This window comes from Alligator mississippiensis, chromosome 9 (genome assembly GCF_030867095.1).
Source record: "Alligator mississippiensis isolate rAllMis1 chromosome 9, rAllMis1, whole genome shotgun sequence".
NCBI lineage: Eukaryota > Metazoa > Chordata > Crocodylia > Alligatoridae > Alligator > Alligator mississippiensis.
Genome location: NC_081832.1, coordinates 67,208,012 through 67,231,490, shown reverse-complemented (window position 1 = coordinate 67,231,490; position 23,479 = coordinate 67,208,012). Strand labels below are relative to the sequence as shown.

Sequence of the window (23,479 nt, the reverse complement as noted above, 5' to 3'; positions counted from 1 at the left end):
TCACTTCAAAGGAAATTAATTACAGAGCAGAACTAAAATGATACTGGGACAGGCTACTGAAAATCCCCTGTGGCAAAGTGGTGTAATCACAGAGAAGTGACTACTGCCCTGCTCTAAAAGGCTCCAATGCTAAACTTCCATGTACTACATAGCCATCTCTGTGCCACCTCTCATCTGAAGAACTAAAGCACAACCCAAACCTGCCGCTGTTTCTCCTTTGTTGACTTGCACTTTGGAGCCTGACATCAGAAGTTTGGAAGAAGTTGACGCAACTTTGGAGTCTTCGGCAGCGAGAGAATCCTCGACTTGCCTGCTTCCGTTACAGCGCTGCAGAACAGTAGACGCCATTTCTGCATATAATGTACTCACAAAACAGCAGCTCCGGATGCTTGACACAGGTAACAGCACAACGTATCTTCTTTTCTACGCGTCTGCTCAGATCTTCTTATTCTTTTTTCTTTGCGGTAAGTTTTCTCACGTGTTAACAGAGCTCAATTTTGTATTTTGGGGTCTTATTTTTGCAGCATTTCCTTGATATTGTCACAAATCTCTATTGGGACTTGCACAAAAGGGAGCAGCATGCTCACCTTTGGCTGTCTGAGATGCCAGACTACTTCCACTCCCCCTTCATCACTTCATATTTTGACTGTTTATGATATAGATCTCTCTCTCTCCTTCTTTTCATTTTATTTTAAAGGGGAGCAAATTTGGCCCAAAGCAGGGGAAGAGGCAGCCAAGATTGAGAACCTTAGGTAATCAAAGAAACTGAAGGAAAGGTGTCACCTGCTCTTTATTCAGTCCTGTGTGACTGGCTTGTCCATGGCCCTCCATGAACACAAATGGAGAGTACACATGCATATACAAATAGAGGGATGTTTCTCTTGCTGTCTGGAGACCTCATTTCCCAATTAGCATGTACACAGGTGGATGTACAGAACACAGGAGAGGCCTGGGTTCCTTCCTTTATCAAGAAAAGTTTCTTGTTATTTGAGGTTGACAGCAAAATATTGTAAGATCTCACTGCAGCCACATGAACCCTTTCTTAATCTTCCATACACAGCCAGATGGAGGCAAGGCCAGCCTGGAGTCCTTTGCATTGCTTGTTCCTCCACTATATTCTTAACCCTTTAGTCTCAAACATGCCATTAATAAGAGTCAATGGGCTGCAGGGTTCTCACAGCTTTCCCCCTTTCTCTTCACAGAAACGGTTCTTTGAAATCAGGTCTGCAGTGCCTCCCCTCCCTGGCTTACCTCCTCGCTCTGCTCACCCCACTGGCCCTGCACCAGCTGTCCCTCCATCTCTCAGGGCTGGTGCCCAGCTTCAGCTGTGCCCTGGGCCAACCAGACTACACGTCAGCCAGCTGCTCCTCAGGTTGGGAAAGCCACCTTTGTCCAAGGCAAAGAGGTGCTGGGGTGTTTGAATGATCATTTAACAAGACCCTGAGCTGGCTAGGGAGAACAAGTGACAGGGGCCAAGAGAGGCTGGAACGTCTAGGGCTTCCTCCATCAGAGGAGGGGGAAGACAAGAAGAACCAGGGAAACTGCTTCAGGCAAACAGGCCTACAAGTCACTGTGGGAAAGTGCTTCCCAACGTCCTGAAGAATACGGGACAGGGGGAGACTGGAGAGGCAGCCCTGAGTCCCAAGAGAAGAGCAGAGGGCCTGGGAAGGGCCAAAAGAGTCTCCTACCTCTCAGGAGGAGATGCAGTGGCACCGGAGGTGCCTCAATCAACCCTGACACTGCCCCAAGCACGCTTTAGAAGAGTGTGCCGTGTGCATCTGGGTGAATGCTCAACTGTTCTGGCATAACTGGAAGTTGCATGCTGGCCCTGGAGAAAAGCTGGCACTGGGCAGAAGCCTGGCATGCCAGGGAGAACTGGCACTGGGCAGGAGAAGGCTGACACAGTGCTGGGGAAAGCCGGAACGAGCCTGCGTAGCCCTGGAGAGAGCCCAAACACCGGGGAGAGCTGGCACGGCACTGGAGAAAGCCGGAACATCGGGGACAGTCGGCACAGCTTAGAAAACCAGCACGTGGAAGAGGGCCAGTTCATCGAGGAGAGCAAGCATGACAGAGAGAGCCAGAAAGGGTGGGAAAGCTGGCCCGCTAGGGAAAGCTAGGTGTATGGGAAGAGTCAGCCACAGAATGAAATCTATAGATCACTGGAAGCCCAGACACCCAGAGAAACGTCTGGAAATGGGGGCCTAAAGGCAAGACTTTCAGATGGAAATCAAGAGGAGAATCTTCAATTGTGAGTGCAGGAACATTTGAGGCTCCAAATACTTTATGTTCACGTATAAGTTCATTGAATTGTTGAAGTATGGACTGTTTCTAAAGGGTATCGCCCTGACCATTGGGCCGGTTGTTAGGGGTGTGCGAAGCGGGCAATATAATTCCAATTCGGCCCGATTTGTGGGACAGCAATTTGATTTGCTAATTCAGATCACTGTCCCAATTCGATTCAACTGAATCTGAAGATTTGTTTCCGATTCGGAGAATCCACGATTTGGCCATAGACATAGCTTTCAAAGTTTTTTTCTACATACCTTGAGGTACCATGAATGCTGAGATGGTGGGGCGGATGGAGCGTCCCACTGGAACGGGGGGGGGGGTCCCCTGCATGCTAAGGGGCTCAGCGATTGGCTGCGGGGGCACCCTAGGTGCCTCCCCCAGACCCAGGAGGCATCAGTCATTGAGCCAGGGGATGGGGTGGAGATCCCCCGTGTCAGACCCGGAAGTGGATTAGAAGTACTTCTGGCCCACTTCCAGGTCCACCACCGAACACACGGGGGTCCCCCTGTGCTCCTGTGGGATGCTCCATCCGCTCCAGCATCTCAGCGTTCACGAGCCGCCTGGTACCTCGAGGTACGTAGAAAAAAAACCATAAAGCTGTGTAAATGACCGAATTGTTGAATCTCTCCAAATTGAATCCAAGGCTTCTGATTCAATTCAGAGAGATTAACGGGTCTCCCGATTCAATTTGGATTCAGAGATTCAGCTGCCAAATTGGGCCAAATCTCCTCCAAATCGAATCAGCGACTGAAGCTTTGCACAGCCCTACTGGTTATCAAAGACTCATTGTGAGTTGGTTTGTGAATTTTCATTTTGTTTATTTGGGACACCGGGTTGGAGTAAGGATGGGACAAGGGGGAGGCAGGAGCCCTGGGAAGATGACCAACAGTCTCATCAGCGCACTTAGTTTCATCAGGATCCTTCTGAGTAATTAATTAGAACAAGCCGTGGCAGGCAAGACCAAAAAGGGGGCAAGACCACACTGACATGAAGAAAGGGGAAAAGAGTGTCATCTGTAATCAGAAAACCCTAATTGAACAGGAACAAGACCTAGGCGCCTATAAGTAATGAGGTACTCAGAGCCTTGTGCACAGTCACTGACATCCTTGAAAAGAAACCCCCCTTTCCGGGACATGAGACACCAGCAAGTTTGCAAGCATTGGAAAGAACAAACACAGCATTTGGGAGTTCCACTTGCTGGCAGCCTGAAGCAAACCCCACTCAAGGGGCTCAGGAAGCTACTGAGATCTGGCTCCTTGTAAATACTCCCACCCTGCTTAAAGAACAAGCAGTGGGAAACTCTCTGCCTTGATACTGCATGCTGTTCAGGTGACTGCAAACCAGCACAACAGGCGAAACTGGCCAAGTTGGAATAATGAGGAGACAGGCAGAGGAGGATTCACCTCAGGCAGCTGGCAGGCATCCAAGCAAACTTCTGACAGATGAGTTGCTTTGTCAAAGACAAAGAGGTGCTGGGGTGTTTGAAGCACCTTTTAACAAGCAACAGGGAGAACAAGTGACAGGGGCCTACAGAGGATGGAGTATAGCAAAACCCCCCTTTTTGGGTTTTTTTTAATTATTTTAAAATGCATTCCCTCCCCTTCCCCAACCATTCCTGACTTGTTCTCTCCCTCTCTATTCCCTATAGATAAGGATAAGTGAGCTAAGACATTGGATAAGCTTCAGCATTTTATTTTGGTAGCAAGTTGTATTTGTTTTGTTTTTTTCTCCTTCTTTATATTGTATAATTATTATGTTTATATTGATTTTTACTGTTCTATATTACTGTTTTACTGATACTATATGATTTAGGCCTACATATGTAAGTTAGTGTAAGTCATGTCAAGTTTCCATCTTGTAATGTCAAGCCTCCGCCTTGTGTCCCCTGATGTTGTGTAACCTATGACTCACACCTACCCCTCCTATGCAACATGGTTCCTGAATGAATGGGGATGAATGCGTGTGCTTGAGAGACAATGGCAGTAGATCTAAAAATAGCTCCTCCTGAATGACCAAACCATCACCACCAATACCTGGACCAACGACCCAGCCCTTGGAACCACCCTCAGCATTCACAAAACAAAAGATGAGGCAACCCACCATTGTGCCAGGCTGTACATGCTCAGTAAGAACACCTGGAGCCCTCTGGGATGGGGCTGACCTTGCCTGGACAGGCCCTCCCCATAGGAGATCAAAGGTAGTCTGCCCTATAAAAAGGGGCAGTGAAGACTGACTCCATGGGACACCCTCTCCATCTGGACCAGCACCATGCCACACCACCTATCCACCCAGAGGCCCTGTCGTGACCCCCTCTGGACAACACCTACTGGACAAAGACCCCTTTCCAGCCTGGATAGATAGCTATCTCCCCCAACCCTTCTTCAACCAAGGACTTGGACTCTGTTTTTCTTCCCTACCTGGACTCCAACCCTTCCACTGAGTCTCTTTCAACTGCTGCCATTGTGAATGCGTGCATGCATGCATACACCAATAACTTCAAGCGGCTGTGTAGTGTGTCTGTTTAATAAACCTGTTATTTGGACCCCTGAGTTGGGTTTTGCTTTACTACGGTTCCAGTCCTGCTCCAATCTCTGCTCCTCGCCCCTCTAACTTCAGTCTCATTTCTCCCTCTCCTGCTTCTGGCTCTCTGCCACCTCCAACACCTGTCCTGAGCTCCTCTCTGCCTGCAAACCCCCTGTTTCTTTGCCATGGTCTCATCCCCAATGCCTTTTCCCCAGATCTCTGCCACTGCTATTGCTTTGTCTCCACTCTCTTTTCTCCTGATCTCTGCCACTGTTATTGCCTTGTCCCCACTGCCTTTTCCCCTGAGCTCCCAGGTTTCTGCCTCTCTCTCATTCCTGGCTGTCTCCTCCTTGCCATCAGGCTTTTTCCCTTGCACCCGTGACCTCGAGTAACCCTGGGGCCACTTGACCTTAAGTAATCTGAAGCCTCAGTTCCTCAGCCAGCTTCTCTCTTGTCCACTGGTTCTAATCCTGGTTCTGGCAACTTTCACTCTCTACACTAACTCTCTCTCTCACCTTAACATTCCCCCAAGTATCCCAGATACCCCAAGCACACACATATATACCATACCATCCAAGTTATGAATTTACCTGTATGTGTAGGTGGGTTTTGTGTGTGTGTGCGCGCGCGCACGATATACAAATTAGTGATCTGTGTATGTGCGGGTATGGAAAATTGATTTTTGTATAACTTTTGGTGTGTATAGTGTATGTGCTTGCATTGGTGATAGGTATGCATGTGCCTAGGCTGGTTTGGATGTGTATGTGCCTGAGTTGGGGGGGGGGGGGTGTACCTAATTGATTTGTGTGTTTGTATATGTGCAATTGTGTCACACCCTCCTGTCTAACAGCACAATATTGAGATCCTGAGAGTTGGCCTGACCCCTCAGGGCAACAGGAGCATCTGAGGAGATGGCTTCCTCCATCTCTCCTGATTTATGGAGTTTCTGTTAGTCACTTTGTCTCCCCCAAGGCTTCTTGGTTGCCCTGAGTCAACCTCCAAAGCTCTTTTGTAAGATCTACAGCAAAGGCAAACAAGATGAGGATGCATCGGTTTGGGGTGAGAGCAGTTAAACCAATATCATATGCTTAGCAAAAGACAGTGCTGCGCAGAGGCCACACCTTGCCATACAGCCTTGGCAGAGCACTGCCCAGGAGCAAATTGGCAAGGATCTGTCAGTTTGAGGCCACCCTCGTGCCCCAATGCAGCATCCATTTCTGCCAAGCTGAGTGCTTCAGCTAAGCAGAGGCAGAGAGTGTGAAGTCAAACAGGGACAATGCAGAAATGAGGTAGGAAGGGGCCCATGTTACTGAGGGAATAGATGTAGGGGACATTAGGAAAGTGTTGCTGGTAGAGTCATAATAAAACCTTAGAAACACATCAAGAATTAGGTTCCCTCTCAAAATACCTGACTAACCAGACAGCTTGGAGGCAGAGAAGGCTTTGAACTGATGGCCTGTGTTTGTAAATTAATCTGACACTTTCCAGATCAGCCTCCAAAAGACCTCAATTCATAATATATGACAAGTGGGGAAGGGGCTCTGGTGGGCCAAGATGTACAAAGAAACAGCAGGAAAAAGTGGCCTTCTGATTACCATCTGGGATCACAGACAGGAGGTGGGTAAGAGGGCCTTTTCCTCCTAGGCTGGCTTCCCTGTGCTGCCCAGAAACAAGGCAACACCATACAAGCCACACAGCCCTTGTAGCTTTACCAAGCTATCATTTCATTTCAACCGTGTGCAGCACAGCCCTTCCTGTTCTAATGCCCCAGAACTCGTACAATGTCTAGAGCACTCATCAGCTTGAAAGTGGGAGAGTAATATGACTAGCAAGCTGTGGGTCTAGTGAAGCAGCACGCTGATTACCAGGGGTTTATTTTAAGCATAGTGGGGGGCAAAACCTTTCTGCTCCTACACTGAAGAGTTAATACAGCTTGGAAGAGGAGTACTGTAAGTAGAGGGGTGAAGAGCCAAATCCCTGGTTCTACTAGTGATGGATAAGGGCACAGAAAGGAGATTGGGACAGAATGACGAGCCATGTTCACCCTACAGGAAACTCACTCAAAACACTCAATACCAATATACCCACCTGTTGGCAGGAACCGAACTGACCCTCCACAGCCCAGTTTGGGGAATGGCAAAGAGCACGGATATGTAAATGCAGTCAAGGGCAGTGGTTTGGATTTTCTCCCTTTTCTAAGAGTTCAAAGATCTCTTTCACTATTCCAAAGAGGTTTGCGGTCAGAAGGGACCATCAGATCCCAACCCCACCCAGGGAAATAAATGCATCTAGTACAATTGCACTGTCTCCTGCTGCTGGCAAACTTTTAAGGAACACTTCTATAAAGCCTAGAACCAGGTCCGGGGTTGAAGTTAAACTCCAGAAACAAGCAATACTGTTTCTTTGTGGGCTAAATATGAAGTGTGGCTAGGAATCCTGAAGCAGTTGGGATCAAGGTAAGAATAAGAGTCCACTGCACACTCCAGACAAAGCAATATTCAGAACAATCTACATGTAGAGGTAAGAGGGAAATGCTTCCCCCTTTGTAGGGAAGTCCTACAAAGATTTTCAAAATCTCAAGCTCTGCCCTGCTTCTCATGCCCAAGCTCTTCCCCTCCTTTAACCTGCCTCCTGCCCACATCTCAAATAGGCACCATCATTCAATTACATTTTTGTGAATCAACAACCCAAAACAGTTTTGGTTCAGGTCAATTGAAACATTTAATTTCCACAGTTATGGAACAGTGTTTTGAACTTGACAATGTTAATGTTCTACTCCATTCCTCTTAGATTTTAAAAAGGAACAAGCCATTTTGAACCAGGAAGTTAGACAAAAAAAGACAAAAAGAAACAAAAAACAACATTCTGGGGCCAGAAATTAGTTGAAAACACCTCTTTCCTGCTAAAAGATCATATTTTGACAAAATGTTTTGAACAAAAAAAAAAATCTAGCCATGTAAAATATTTTAATAGAAAAAGCAGTTGTGTTAATGATATTTATGAAAAGGAACAGTTTCCATCGTTAAGAAATGGAACGTGGTGTTTTGTTAATAGAAGTCAGGACTCTAAGGAGCTATTATAATCGCTCCCACTTTGGCAGAAGCCCTGGGGAATTAATCAGGAGTCTCCAGAGCTAAAAAAAACAGCATGAGCTGCTGCAACCTTAACTAAAATTCAAGGTCCTCTGGCTGGAGCTGCAGAAGACTTATCCTTTAATGAGAAGGCCCAAAGGAAGATGACTAAGGGGAGGGGGGGGACTTGGGCAGTAGCCCTTGGCACTGCCTTTGTCAGGAAGCACAAAAATAGTCACTTGCCACGGCGGCAACTAATCACACCATTGCAGTCAGCCCTCAACAGCAGCCTTTGCTGCCCTATGTGAAGCTGCCTTGCTAAAGCTGTCAGCCCCAGCTGGCCTCCAAAATCAGTGGATGCTTTTGAAATGCAAACCAACATGACCTGCCCAAGGTCACAACTTGACAGCAAATGGACCACAATGCTCTGTGCCTGCTGACCCAGAAGCCGCACTACTGTGTCTGCCCAGTGCTGATGGTCAGCTAATAACCCTGATTTGCAGTAGAGCATATTATTTGCATGACACCCCCGCAAATAAGACATGTACCTTGTCTAGGACTAGCAGAAAGAAAGAAAAAATGATGTTTTCCTTTTATCCCAACTGTTTGGAAACAGTTTCCTTGTGCAAGAGGTGCCCCAAGTTTCAATCGCTAATTTTCAGGGAAGGTAAGCATGAATAAATAAGGCAGCTTGCCCAGAGTGTGGCCAACTGCTTCTGGTACAGGGCACCATGGCATGTCTGAGCAGGGAGTGCAGACATGGCAGAGAGCAGGGAACAGCAGTCATTCTGGTCTTAACTCCAGGACGTTCCAGTTGATATTCTACAGACAAAACAGACCGTCTGTGAGCCCTCCGCCATTCCAGGATCAGTTGCTTTAGGGTTTGCTTCGACTATTTCTAAGAACATCTCACTGCGTTGCACTTTGCTTACCCACACAGAGGATGTTGAAGCTGAAGCCTTGAGAGACAGACTTGCTGACGAGCTGATCGGGAAGACTATCGAATCCAACATGGCCCCCCAGGGAGAGATTCCGCTTCTCTTCAGTCTGTTAAAGAGAAGGAGGCAGGTCAGCAGAAGCCAGGAGAGAGTCGGAGGCATAAGGGATGGGGAGTGAATGTTACAAGATACGTTACCATCGTACTGGAGGCAGAGCAGGTCTCTGCAGCAATCTAGCCCTGCCCGCAAAGGGGGTTGCAATGTTTCGATATGCCACATTCCAGACACGCTGGTAATTATAGCCAGGCATCAGGAGGAAAAATCTGATCTTAACAAGGAATTATCTTAAAGAGACAAGCGGCTCCAAATGCTGAGCCAGTTTGGCAGGGAAAAATAAACCAGAGCAAAAAGCTACCGAGTTCAGTTTGTGGAGACTAAAAACAGAAAAATACCTTCACAGGTTACCTGCCACTGCCCCTGCTCCCCTCCTGTGCTCCAAAGGCTCCTGCCCCAAATCACGTAAAGCTACTCTGCAGCTTCTTCAGGCTGTTTCCCTTTGGCTTTGCAGTAAGCAGCTTTGTTCAATCGCACTGCAGGGGTGTGCATTACACCAAGAGGCAGATGAACCCTCCGGCCTCACCATCTGCAACCAGGCCAGGCTCTGCTGTTCCTGTTCCTGTCTCCCCCACGCACACACCTTGCAATTCCATCTGTCCCCTTCCTCCGCAAACAGAAAAAAGGAAACTGATCACCTTTACCGGAAACTTTGTTTAAAAAGTAAATACAATAAGCTTCTGAGGAGTATCGAAGCAGCAAGATAGTCTCCCGTAATACCATATTTACTTGCATCACAGCCATTCTCATATGATGGCTGCATCCTTGAAGAATGCCTTAAAATTTGAAGAATTAATAACCTGTGCAAAGGCTCAACCCACATTTCCCAAGAAACAGATTCAAAAGATGATTCTGAATAAAAGCACCAAGCCACTGAAGAGAGGAGTGCCCTGCGCAGGAACAGCACGCTGGAGTCCGCACAGTCACTCTGCTCCACATTTGGTCTCCTTGGTAAAGACTATGCAGGATGGAGAAGTACACAAGGACATTCAAACACAGAACTGGACCTTTTGTTTAGTGCCAATAGTGCCTCAGTCTTTCTCTAGTCTAGGGTACAGGTAAAGGCTTCCCCCTAGTTTTTGGCAGCAAGATTGGGTTGGCAGAGAGGAAATGACTATTATGCAAGTAAATATGGTAAATCAAAGGCAAGAAGAAGCGCAAAAGCCTCCAGCAGAATTGGCTGTTCCCTCCCAATTTGACTCTGCTATGCCAGTCTGAATAAGTACACACAAGCATGAAGTCTCAGTCCCTCAGAGGATGCTAGTCCAGCAAGACGGGAGCCATCACCCAGCTCCTAAGCCTGTGACCGAGGACTGATGGTGGCCTCGTGACACACAGTTGCGTTGCGCTGACACTGATCAGTTAGAGAGTCACAAATGTTCTTGTAGTTTTAGTCCCTTTGATAAAACGTGCCTCTGCTCCCGTCAGGGAAAAGGCAGTCTCCCTCTCTCCCAAGTACACGGGGACGTCACCCGGACCACTGCACACGAGAGCCCAGAACCAGCCCAACCACTAAGGCACGCAGTGGCTGCAGTATAGGTATACCCTGGCTCAGGCCTGAGATGAGTACACAAGTTACTAGGCTCTACACAACACCCGGCAGAGCTCAGTGCGCCGTGCTACGCACAGGGACCTACCGAATTCGCGATTTCATGGATTCCATGAAATCTGAGCAATGCCCGGGAAATCTGGGGGGGTGGGAAGAGACCGTATATCAAATAAAGTGCTGGCTCCCCAGAAGGAGCGAGCAGTCCTCACGGCACTTTGACACCCCTCCGGGGCGGGAAAGGGCTGCCTACTTTAGGAGCTGGCCACCCCCACCCCTGATCGGCTGTGAGGGCTGCCTGTCATGTGGCCCCTGCCTTCTCCACCAATCAGCAGTGATGGGCAGGGCTGCATGGCAAACAGCCTTCACAGCCAGTGGCAAGGCCACATGACAGGCAGCCCTCACAGCCAATCAGAGGCAAGGGACAGGGCCACCAGGGCCCTCAACCAGGTGTGGGGGGCCCTCAATGCACTCTGCCCACCAAATAGCTGCCGGGTCCCTTATTCTGCCCGTGAAATCGGTGGGCAGCCTCCTTGAATTAGATCGAGTCCCCCACTACGTCAGATTCAGTGGGCTCCTCCTTTAATTGCACCAGGGCATCAATAAACAGGGATGACTTGGTCCAGTATTTCAAGTGATTAAGAGCAGAAGTTTATTTATGCATGTTTAGATTCCCATAATATTCACACTCTCTCCGGGGCCAGCTACTGCCACTGCTACCAGAAACAGCTGAGCAGACTGCCAAATTCAGGTCATATTCTCTCCCTGTTTGCAAGATGCTTTTAAACGCACTTACCCCTAGTGGAGAGGCAAACATCCACACATGATATTATAAGCATTAATAACTTTTCCTTTGGGGAATAACAGTGTGGGTGAGTAGAAACAGGCTGCGGGAGGGGGGAAAAGAAGTATACGCTCTTCTGTTCCTATGCCCTGCTCTTCTCCCTTAACGCTGCAGGGCTCAGCACAGCCAGACTACAAAAGACATGCGCTCAGAATCAAGGAAGCCAGCTGCCAAATTTTAAATTATTCCCAGGGGGAAAATAAAAGAAATAACTTGAGATGCCTTCTCCCTGTGAAAGCACGATTCCTAAACAAAAGATTAACTTGTTCGATGTCATTTAAAAATCAAAGCTTTCTTTAATTCTGCCATGGGGAAAATACCTATTTACCTTATCTAAGTGACTTTTAATCACAAAAAGTAGCTCTTATATAGCCAAGCCAGGTACTGGTCCTGAAAAACCAGGACCTTCTTTTTGTGTGTATTGATCTGTATTTGTTACTATCTTGCAGATGAAAATTAACATATCACTCTCCCCAAGGGACTTCTAGGAATGAAAGACAATCTGACTATAAGCGTTTGTTTTTGTGAAATCAATAGCATTTTAATCTATCCACATTGATTGTTCTCACCGACAGAGAAAAAGGCCATCATCAGAAATTCCCCTTTGGGAGAGTGCATGTCTAGTCGGGCTCCGACACGGTCTAGAGCTCAGACACAGAAAGTATTTCTCAGTGTTTATCAACAACCAGGGCCTGGGGTCAGAAACAACGAGCCGCGTAAGGCAGGGAGGGCAGCCTGTCACAAGGTAATCCCTGCACTTTCACTCCGATTCCCTTCAATCCCCCCTGTTCGACTCCCTGCCCCGTGCTTCCTGCCTGACCTGTTGGTCTCTTTTGTGCTCCCTGCCTAATCTGTGTCTGTCTTCCCTGATCCCTCCCTCCCCCATGTGCTACTCCTGTTGCAGGCTGGCCCTCCCTGCTCTGAAACCTGGTCACTCCTCCTACAAGACACGCTGTACTTGGAAGGGAAGCCTCTCTTCTTTCCTCCATTAACCCCCCAGGGCAGTTAGAAATGCTGCTCTTCCAAGCTTTGAGGGCCTTTGGCCTATGTTTCAGTGTCTATTTTCATTGTCACTTCGTTCCTATGCAGGTCACGGAGCTGGCTGTTGCAGTGGCTCAGCATCCACAGCTTTCACCTCCCGAGGGTCGGGTGGTCCCTATGCTGTATCAGGCAGGAACCAGGTCTAGAAGAGATGTCCCAGCCTGCGATTGCAGCAGCCATCTAACAACCACTTGACCAAGTCTTTGCCCAAAGAGAGGTCAGGGCTGATGCAACGCACAGCAAGCTCAGGACAGAGACATGTCAGCACAACAGCACAAGAGGCTCAGGACTTAAAGCTGCCTAGTGAAGAGGGACCTCATGAAAACCTACAGTCAAGCCCAGGTTCCAGGGGCCCTGGCAGCCTTGGATTTCCTTTGAATTGTAGAGGTGTAAGGAGCTCACCCCAACGCCATCTGCACTGTGTGCCATGATTGGCCAGGGGCTCTTAGCCTTGTTTTCAATAGCACAGAACTCCCTCACAATATTAAAGGAAAAAAAAAAATCAAGCCTCTTCCCCTCCTCATATGCTTTCCTTGAGCTGCTGCTTACTCTTTGTTCAAGGAACAGATTGTGACAGGGACCAGAAAGCTCTGGAGGCACTGTCTGGGTACAATCGAGCACCAGACAAGTTCACATGCTGATGCAGTTTCACCTGACCCCCTAGCGACTCCTGCCCCTGATGCACCCCAGCCAGCCCATGCCAGCTTCTCTCTTTCCCAACCCACAACCCTCAGACACAATCCTGCTGCAGCCTCTTCCGACAGGTTCAAATGTCAGAGTCCTTCTGATGGAGATATCAGGTGGCAGAAAAGCATGTTGTCTCTGCAGAGTTGGCTCTTATCTAGCTTACCTTTTTTCAAGCAAAGCATAAACAAAAAAAACCTCCCATGCTTTCCATGATCACCGCTATCTGGAAAGGGAATAAACAAGGCCTGCCCGCAGCTATGATTAGAATAAGGAACGGCCCAGAAGGCTTGAGAGCCGTTTCTAGGCAACAGCCAGCATCCGTATTACAGAGTCTAATGCAGGCTTTGGCAGGACCAAGCTCAATCAAAAACTAAATCATATTCAGGAAAGAGAAGGGGAGGACAAAAACGTAAAGACACCCGAGCATCTTCCCCTTCTCCTTGCAACACTGATTGTTGCTCCATGGGAGTCGCGAGTAGATTTGTTCAGAAAGGGGCTATGTGCAAATTCCCATTTAAATTAAATAACATCTCTATCCACTGCCAAGGTAAAAAATGCTGCAAATGGCAGCTTCTTAGTCAAAGTTGCTGTGATGCTGCTGTTCCTCTTTAAGTCTTTTAAATGGGGATGCAATTTGAAGCAGAAAGATCCTGTTTGCCATTCATCCACAGAAGAGTCATCTTTCCTTGCAGAGGAGTCAGCTGTCATCGCACAGCCCTTCTCCTGCCATTGCTGCATTGCTGGAGCTGTCAGAGAGGCATCAACAATAGGGTGTTGGCAGCCAAGTCATTCCTTTCCTAACTGCAAGGCTCCAGGAGTTGGACAGGAAAGGTAGCACTACTATCAATCATAAAGAAGCCCAGGCATCTGTTGACATGCATTCATCTACCTTTTAAACAGCACTGAAAATTAGCTTAAAATCTCTCTCTAATCTTTGTCTCTTTTTTTAATGTTTCTCAATGCCTTTTCTTTGTACTCACGACAGTTCTTTGTGTATAAATCAATGTCTCTGTATACTTTGTTTATGAGCATCATTTATTGAACACCGCAGTGGGGGTGGGAAAAAGGCTTTCAAAGAAATAGGAAACTGCATTTGTAAATCCACCATGTGAAGTGCAGGGCTGATGTCATACCTGAAATTACCTGTGGCTGCTTGCAGACATTTACCAAAAAAAAACAACACGTGCTTCACTGGAAGCAGCAGTGCATTACTTCAACCCGCCTCTGTAGCATCTGTGAAAATTGGGCGCTTCAGTGGGGCTTTCTGCTGCTTTTAGCTAAAAGTGATTCAACTCAGCTATTAGATAAAAGTACCAAAAAAGTGCATTAAGGCACCCCATCTTTACAGACATTGGGCAAGCCAGGTTGAAGTAATGCACTCTTCTGAGCATGCATGGGGCTTAATGCACAAGCATGCTGGGTTTAAAGTAAAGCACCAGTTTGGGGTGCAGGGTTTTTTGGGGGGGAGGGGTATGTGTTTTTTTGGTTTGTTTTTTTTATATCAGCAAGCACCCATTTGTCTTTCTTTTAGTTGAGTAGCTTTCAAATTTCCCATCCCCCCTCTGATCAATGCATATACCTGTCCCATGCTCCTAGGTGAGCTCAATAAACTCTGTAACACCGTTTTTGATCCTGAAGGCTAGCACTGTCAAACAAAATCACCAAAGAAGATGGTATCTGATAACTCAATGTTTGAAGATGTCCAAGGACTCCCCAGAAATACCCACACCCCTACCCCACACAGCTGGAATCTAAACCACCAGTGGGACAACAACGAACAGTGACAAGCAGTAAGGAGGAGAGGAGGCTTTTTACACAAGGCAAAATAATCAATAGAAATGTTCCCATGGCTTGGGGGGGGATTCAATACAAGTGAAACCATATTTCACTGGATCCACCTGCAACGTTGGCAGAACAAACAATGCAGCAATGAGTCAGTGCAGGAGAAGCAGGAAATGTAGGTGACTGGCCTGTTTTCACTGCAGTGTAAAATGGGAACAGGTGGTAGAAAAGAGTGGACTTAAGACTTTCACCCTCTATGGCATTACTGGAGCCACAAGGAAATTCAGCCCCAACTCTTATCTCTTCCGCACACTTGTCATTTCATCTGACTCCTTTGCAGTGGCCCCTTTTTCTATAGAGCTCCTGTTCCTTGACACCACAATGTCTCTATCTGCACCTGAACTTTACAAACACGGTACAGAGAGGTAGTTGTTTCCCTTTTCGCTGAACTGGGCCTTCCAGGAGAGACAGATCCCCTTCCTCCCATTTATACACCTCCCACTCAGCTTGCAGCAGGACCATGAATGACTCGGAGGCTTGAGTCTGTTCTTCTTGGATTAGGAAAAGCCCATTTTGAAAGCTTAGCAGCATGGTAATTATCAAATTGCTAGAGCGCCGAGATCCAGATTCACACAATAAATGCTGCTGCAGCATTAAGCAACATCCTCTCGGTCATTAATGTCATCCCATGACAGGCTGCCATCCAGGTTTTATTCAGAGCCTTTGAAGATGTTCTGTCCTTTGAGCTAGTCTTCAAGGGTTTAGCAGGGATATTTGGGGCTAATTCATATTAAGAATCTAAGATTTGCTGGGGAATAGAAAAATTATCAGACGATCAGGACAAAATTCATTAACTGCTCCAAAGTCCCTTAAACATTTTAATTAAGTCAGACACACCAGAGAATCTCTGAATAAAAAGCACAGAAATCCCAGCCAACATGACATTTAAACTGAACGGTGGGCAGTATTATGTTCATACTGCTACTCTGGAGGATCACAGAGGAAGCCTAACACCACTACCCAAAAGGAAATGGATTTCTTCCTACGTTTTGATTGTTAAGTCTTCAGACCAAGGACTTTTGGCTTTGAAACTGTTGGCAAGGTATCTATCATACTTTGGGCACTACAAAATACCATCAGCAACAAGGAAGCATGGAGCTAGCCAACCAGGAGCGATACCTGATAAAGGGAAGCTCAGAACTATAAATTCAAGCCCAAGTTAGTAGTTAGATGCTTCCTTCACCTTGACCAAACAAACCAACATTCCCACCTCTTGCCTGGCTCATCATTAAGCTGCCTGCTCTTCAAAATCTTCAGTGAAGGAGATTCAACATCCTCCATAGCATCTTCTTCTAGTGTTTGCCCAGCCTAAGAAAGATTTTCCTAATACCTGGTCTAAACCAGGCTGATGGCTTCTTGCCCTTCCCCAGTGCCAAAGGAGAACAACTAACCACCATCCCTGCCTAACCACCTGTCCACATAGTGGAAGCTGTGCTCCTGCTCAGTCTTCTCTTTTAAAAAGAAAATAAATCCAGTTCTTTCAACATTCCTCATTACTCAAGTTTTCTGAACCTCTTATTCTTGTTGCTTTCCTTGAGACTCTCCCCAATGTGTCAGTCCATCCATCTGAAAACATGATGACCAAAATAGACACAATGCTCCAGCTAAGGAAGCATAATTACCTCCCAAGTCTTACATATGACACTTCAGTCAATCTATTGCTCTGCCTTTTTTTTTTTTTTTTTGCAAGAGCATCACATTGACTCCTTATAATTTCCTGATCCTTTTTGTGCCTATTCATTTGACTTCTTCCCAAATACAACTCTTCGCACTTGTCTTTATTAAATTTCATCTTGCTGATTTGAAACCATATCTCCAACTCATCAATATCTTTCTAAATTCTGATTTCATCCTCCAGAGTGCTTGCAAATGCTCTGCTTGGTGGCACCTTCTAATTATACAGTCCTATTTGTAATGAAAATAGGAAATAGAACTGGGTACAATACAAAACTCTGCAAGAACCCACCCAAGATCCTCCCCCAGGTTGAAATATGGCTTCCCTGAGTGATCTTCAACCCACTGTGCATCCACCCAATGGGGACTGCATGTTAACTCTACTTCCTGATCTGGCTTATAAGAAAGTCACATTCGTTAATGTCAAATCCTTAAAGCCGAGATACAGTGCATTTGCTGCTTATCTCTCAGAGGCCAGAGTGCTGCTAGGCCAGGAGCTCATCCACACAGCCAGGCCTCGCTTGCTGGATGCATTTTGCAGTGTTCTTTGGCGCCCACTGTGTCTGTGCGGTTCCTTCTTACAGTGGCTGCATCCTCCTGCTCTGTACACACAAAAGGAATAGTGGGAAGGGATATTTTCTCTTTCAACCAAGGCCAAACCACTAATGAGTGGTTGTTGCCACATGCAGTAACTCCCAATGTTTTCCTGCTGCAGCTCCTGTCCCAATGCCATCCCCTGGATTGGCTGCCACCACCCTCCATCCTCCCTTCCTCCAGCTCTACCTCTCTGCCACCCTATACATTGTTTCCCCTCCTCCTCCTGAGGAACAGGGCAAAGGAGAAGAAAAACATCCATTGGGAACTTCCTTAGACTGAGATGCATGTGCTCTCAGTACCAAGCCAAGTGCCACGAGAATATCAAGCGTGGGTCGACATGCTGCTACCTGCATCACTGTTCAGATGAGCAGTGCACAGGCAGAGGCATTAGGAGCCTAAGGGAGAGCAGGGAGCATCAACAGGTGGCTTTCAAGGGACTGGCTGGGCAGGACTATTTTCCAGGCTCATCTCTGAGGTGTCGACCGACTTCAGAGGTGGAATAGGACAGCTGGATGCTTACGGCAGTGGCAGCTTCTGGCTGTCAGTGCTGTGGGTGAGGCCCTTGCAGGCAGGACAAAGGGAGTGTAGGAGAACTAGCAGCAACCAGTTTGCTTGTGGCCCTTGAATGAAGTCAGGCTGGAAGCAGGAAAATTCCTCTCTCTCTCCACATTTCTCTCCCCAAATCAAGAGTCCATTTCAAATGACACCATTTTCTAGCCATTACTGCTGCAAGACTGTCCTCGGCATCCTGCATGTGCTTCACGGCAAACCCTCACTAGTAGAGACTGGCTCTCTGCACACTGAGGACATCACTCAGCTTCCTCTTACCCATTTCATTTTCCCAGCAGGTGGCTGGAGAAGAAGGCAGCCATTGTATCACCGCTGCCAGTGAGAACGGGTCACAGAATGTCCCGGGGAAGAACTCAGAAGGGATTATTGGCAGGGGGGTCCCCTGAAAAGACCTTCCCATGGGGCCCGATATAAAACTCAAGGTCTTTAAGTGTCAAGGTCAAGGCAAAATATCCATAGGTACCATAATCCCAAATCACCTGGTTAAATCGCATTCCCAAACAGGAGTAGGGAGAATGCATTCGAAGACTGAGGCTCTGCTCCGGAAAACACCTGGGCCCACAAGCAACACGCAAATGGATTCTTCAGCAGAGACCCAGAAGCAAAAATCCTACAGTTTTTAACTCAGGTTTAACTCAAGTAAGGACCAGCACCTTGCGCTCCTAAAAGATACCGGTCTGTATGGCACTTTCCTGATTATTAAAGAGCTTTCTTCCCCTCCCCCATCCATGGAAGACTAAAGAGCACAAAACCATAATACATAGCAGACATTTTTCCCAGGCAGAGCAGCTCTGACATACCAGGAAGAAAATAGTTCTATTTTCCCCCGTAATAAATAAAAAATGGCTTAATTTTAAGAAAGCCAAAAGTTATGAACTCAAGTCGGAAAGAGGTTCCCCTCCGCAAAGCGCGGTGCTCCAGAATGCCCCCCCAGGAGCTGCACAGTTGGTTAAAGGGAAAACTCCTCCACCTCTTTCACTCCAACCAAGGTATCTCCTCAGAGCCATTCAGGCTGCAGCATTCCCAGCACTGATCCAATAATTAGGAGCACAAACAGCAGGACTGGCACTGAGTCCTCTAGTTTCCATGCCAAGAAACTGGGACACGTTCCCACTGACAGCAGTGCTGAAACTGTGTACCTCTTTGAACCTTTTTGCTTTCTCCTCTTCTGTAACAACAGTAAAGGCAACGCCACACAGGCACCATACAGCATGTTGCAGCAAAGTCTCTCTCAAGCATGGAAACTGACTAATAGCATAGGCTTGCGTTTACAAACTCCCTTGATCCTGGGGATGCAGGTAGATGTCTGTGCACACTGAGGGCAGAGCTTGGCCTTCAAACCAGCAGCTGGCACAAGAGCAATGCCCTGGCCAAATACACCCCAAAACCTGCAGCTGAATGGTGTAGGCCGGGACCGTACCTAGGTGCAACACAAAATCAACATCATTAGCCCAGCATCCATCACAGCCCTTGGTACTTGACCTAACAATCCTAGTTTGTAGCAGTACATAGGGAGACACATTCACAGATCAGGATCCACTGTGCCAGGCCCTGTACAAAACAAGCACACCACAAAGGTGGTCTCCTCTCTGAAGAGTTCAGAGTCTAGCAAGAAAAAGGGACGGAGGAGAAACAAATGCTAAAGAAACCACTTGTCCCAAGTTTCAGGTATTCCAAACGACATGAGGAGCTATTAGACAATGACTGTATCCTCTACACACTACTTCCGGCACAGGTTTCAAATCTCCTGGGCATCACTTGTCTGCACTGCAAATGGAAGGAGCTTAGGAGTCGTGGGGTGGAGGGGGGGGAAGATATTCAGCACGTGGAAGGAGCTGGCTTTTTGTTAACTGCATAGAAAATTGCTTTGCTTTCTTGTTCTCCACTCCATGACACCATGGTGAGTGCAACAAGTGCTCCAATGAATGCAAAAATCAAAGGCATTGATTAAGATGCTATTCACTTGTCTCCTGAATGAAAAATTAACAGCACTAGGAAATTACTCATCCCTGTTGCAGCTCCATGGCAACTCAGCCATCTCCAAAGGAATTGTATTTGCAGGTAAGTGGAGAGCAAGAAGAGTCCCACAGCCCTGGAAATCAGCTAACCTTGCCCAGGGGACAGTGCAGAGTGAGTCAGTGTCTGAAGCTTGCGCCGTTTTGTGACACATTTCACTTGCCTGTCCACCCCTCCCCCTTGACCACACAGCTCTCCGCTCATTTTGGTGTCAGATCTGTACAAGTGCAAGAGCCGCGTGGCCCCTAACGAGTGCAGCCTTCACAGGCTGTAAACCCCGATGCAAGTACAACAGCAACAGGCAGAGAACAATCTCATGAGGCATCAACTGAATTAAGCCCTTAAGTGTCACCTTTCCCTTGAATATCTCCAAGTTTTACACCAAGAGTGGTACTATTCCCTCATTTCACAGCTGGGTAAACTGAGGCACAAAGCAGTTAAGTGACTTATCTGAAGTTGTGCAGGGTGTCACATGCAGCTCTCCTGGCTCCTTGCCTATTGCTCTGACCACAAAGGCTGCTTCGCGATTAACTCTAGTTTCTACCATGTGTGTCAAAATGCTATATATAGTCGGATCATTTTCTTTCAGGGCTCTCCCATGCTGGCCCTGCACCTCTAAACTTTCCCAAAGGCCTTTAAAACATTAAAACTAAAGCATTAGTAACTGAACCACCACCACTAGCAAGGGCTGAGCAGCAACGACAGACTCAGACACTCAGAGAAACCGGTCTTTTCTTCAAGCATGACAGACCAGGCAAAGCCACATCTGACCTTTGAAGAGGCTCTTTTATGATGCTGGCAATGCTTGGGCTGTAATTCAGAACAGACACACAATCTTTAACAGGTGAAAACACCCTCTCCCGTGAGCCCATATGCTGAACACTATTCAATGATGTATTACAGCTCTCTCAAGCGAGCTTGACATCATGTCCAAAAGCTAGTCAGGAAATAACATCAAAGGATTAATAAAGCCAGACCTTGGGATAGCTTAATGACTGCCAAGTGGTGCAAAAGCAACAACAGAACAAGTACTGGTGTAAGGGCTGAGTAAATGAACCATAACCTCACAGATAGTAAAGGAGAAAGAAAGAGAAAACTATTAGTAACAGCTAGATTAACAGAAACCTCAACATTAAAATTTGTCATGGAATGAGAAGCTATTAATGGCACAAAAAGAGAGAGAACAGCGAAGATTCGCTGATCCTTATACTACTATAAAAATGCTACAAAGTTGTGCTCTGATCTGCAGAGTACTTACACACACATTTAAAATCTGCAGACTTCAATGAATCTTAAGCATAATCCTAAATGTTTTGCAAATTGAGGCCTAGAATTTTAAAAGCAGAGGTGAAAGTTTTATATATACAGACTATATTCATTTAATATTTGTGTATGATAGCAGCCTGCTAAATGTAAGCTTCTTTCTATCAATGCAACCTGATGGGTTATTATGTGGCTAACCAACCAAAAGAGTTGTCTTGCATCTGGCATTTTTTATCTGTTTCTTTTTCCTAGATGTGTCTGCGTTGAGGGTATAGTGGCATTCTCTCAACAGGGTAGCATTAGCATGCACTGGCCACTGGATTTCTACATTGTGTAACCCTGTTCAGAGTGAATGTAGTCAACAGGGTGGCAAAAGACACTGATTGACAATCTATTCTACAGTTCCTCTAGGGACCACAAAGACCTCAGCAGAGGCAAGGCACTATCTGGACCCACCCTGCAAAATTAAGTTAAACCAAGGATTATCAACCAGGATGCCATGGCACCTTGGGGTGTTTGCTGCAGGACCCTTTTAAAAGGTGCTAACACCTACACATGATTCATGAGATAAATACAGAATTCAAATAGGAATCCATAGTATCAAAAACATTCTGACCTGTTATGGTCTTTCTGAACTCACTGCAACAGAAACATTGCTCTAAGACTTTTCCGTAGCCAAAAAAAAAAAAAAAAAAAGACTGAAAGCTAAGAGTTGCCATTTTCACAGGGGTGCCTGGTATCTAACAAGGGGTACCTTGAGTCTAAAAAGTTTGAGAACCACTAAGGTAAGCAAACTATTCCCACAAGCAATATCACCAGCCACAACCAAAGATCAGGAGTCAGGCCCCCCAATTATGAGTTGCTAGAAATAATAAATGGGGGGGTCCCCTTGGTTTGGTTTTCTGCTTCTATAACGAGGGGTGGGGGAAGGCATGTTTAAGTTCTTCTGCAACCAGGAAAACAAGAAATACAGTCTTCTTCCAAAAGAAGGATGTGATCATCATGTCTGAGCCCAGAAGCAGAGGCTTGGAGGGGGGGATAGCACCAAGAGTCATGCTCTGAATGATAAAATCGTAAGACCTGGCAAGTTATAGGAGGGCGCTGCTGCCTCTTCACACACAGTCAGTCCCCTTATATGAGGTTATACATTTGGTTCACAAGAACGTTCAAATGCAGTTATTTGTCCTGTGTAGATAGGGCTAGAAAAGAGCCACGCAGCAGCACTCCTACCTCAGGTGCACCTCATCTGGATATGAAACAAGTAACACCCCCTAAAGTTCCTACATTCCCCACAAACACCACATCTCCCTCACTTCTATTATTGTTGAATCCTATCTACTTTGGAGATGACAAATCAGGACACAAAAGTCACACAGAGCACTAGCTACACCACAGGAATAGACCTGCCTGCAGTAAGATTCATTGTGTTTGAGTGCTAAGCACCATTAACTCCAGGCAAACCAGCACATATGACACACTCCTAGACATCTTCCACATGGCAGAGGGGAAAGGACATGCACCCCATCCTCTCCTGCCCATCCAGATGCTGCCACTATTCCCCCAAGTGGCCTCTGGACTGCAGTACATACTCTCTGAACAAGAGGAGGAGGGAGAGAGTGCCATGGAGGTATTTAAATCTGTCTCCTACAAGAATACACATGAAATCTCATGAGCAACAGCTGATCTGGCCTTATTCTAACAGGATGCTTCTTGAGACAATGCTCAGGTTCTCTACAGATCCCATGTTGCTGTTCCCGCACCGAGACTGCTGTCCTGGAGCAGAGTGCTCAGCACTATGCAGAGTCCTCAAACGTCATTTTCTTCTTCAGGCATGTTCCAGAATGACCACAGTCAACTTTACATTTGAGATTTTAATCACATCAGGGCAATCTCTTGGCATGCAGTGACACTGTTAGTCACTTGTCTCCTGTTGCACAGTACCCATGATAAGAAGCTAGTAATGAAGCTCCCAGCCTGCACTTCCCTCTCCAGCACTGAGAAAAAACGCACAAAACAACAAATCACACACAAGAAAAAACAACCCTTTTAAACCCCTTTCTTAAAAATGCCAAGAATTTTCACAGAACAGTCAGGCCATTATTCAATAGTCTCTCCCAGGTCCTAGCTGCCCAGACACAGCACAAATGTCATTAAAGAAACCAACCACAGAAGAACAACAAATCTATGCTACATAGTATTAGGGAGACTTCAAAGAGCATTTATATATGTGCTCTGGGAATGGGGGAGGGGGTCACTTTAATTAGAGCAGCTCTCAGAGCCCCTCTAATTAAAGTGCCCACAGCGTCATGTGCATCAGCATCCCAGCTTTGAAAAATGGCAGTGGGGGCATTTTCACTAAAGCTCATCTAATGAGCTTTAGTTAAAGCACCCCTTCCGCCATTTTTCAATGCAGGGATGCTGATACATAAGATGCTGGGGTCTCCTGGAGCATGGTAATTACAAT

General features: G+C 46.7%; 1 protein-coding gene across 5 annotated transcripts in view; it reads right to left on the bottom strand.

The window, feature by feature from the left end:
* SEPTIN8 (septin 8) overlaps positions 1-23,479 on the bottom strand; it is a 63,860-nt gene that overhangs the window by 30,871 nt on the left and 9,510 nt on the right. For 4 of the 5 annotated variants that reach the window (XM_059733541.1, XM_019478383.2, XM_014597568.3 and 1 more), the window contains exon 2: positions 8,816-8,930. In XM_059733541.1, the coding sequence (XP_059589524.1) occupies positions 8,816-8,930 (115 nt within the window). Of the gene's footprint in view, positions 1-8,815; positions 8,931-9,018; positions 9,111-23,479 lie in introns of those variants that run through there. The other variant, XM_059733542.1, reaches the window with a different exon arrangement.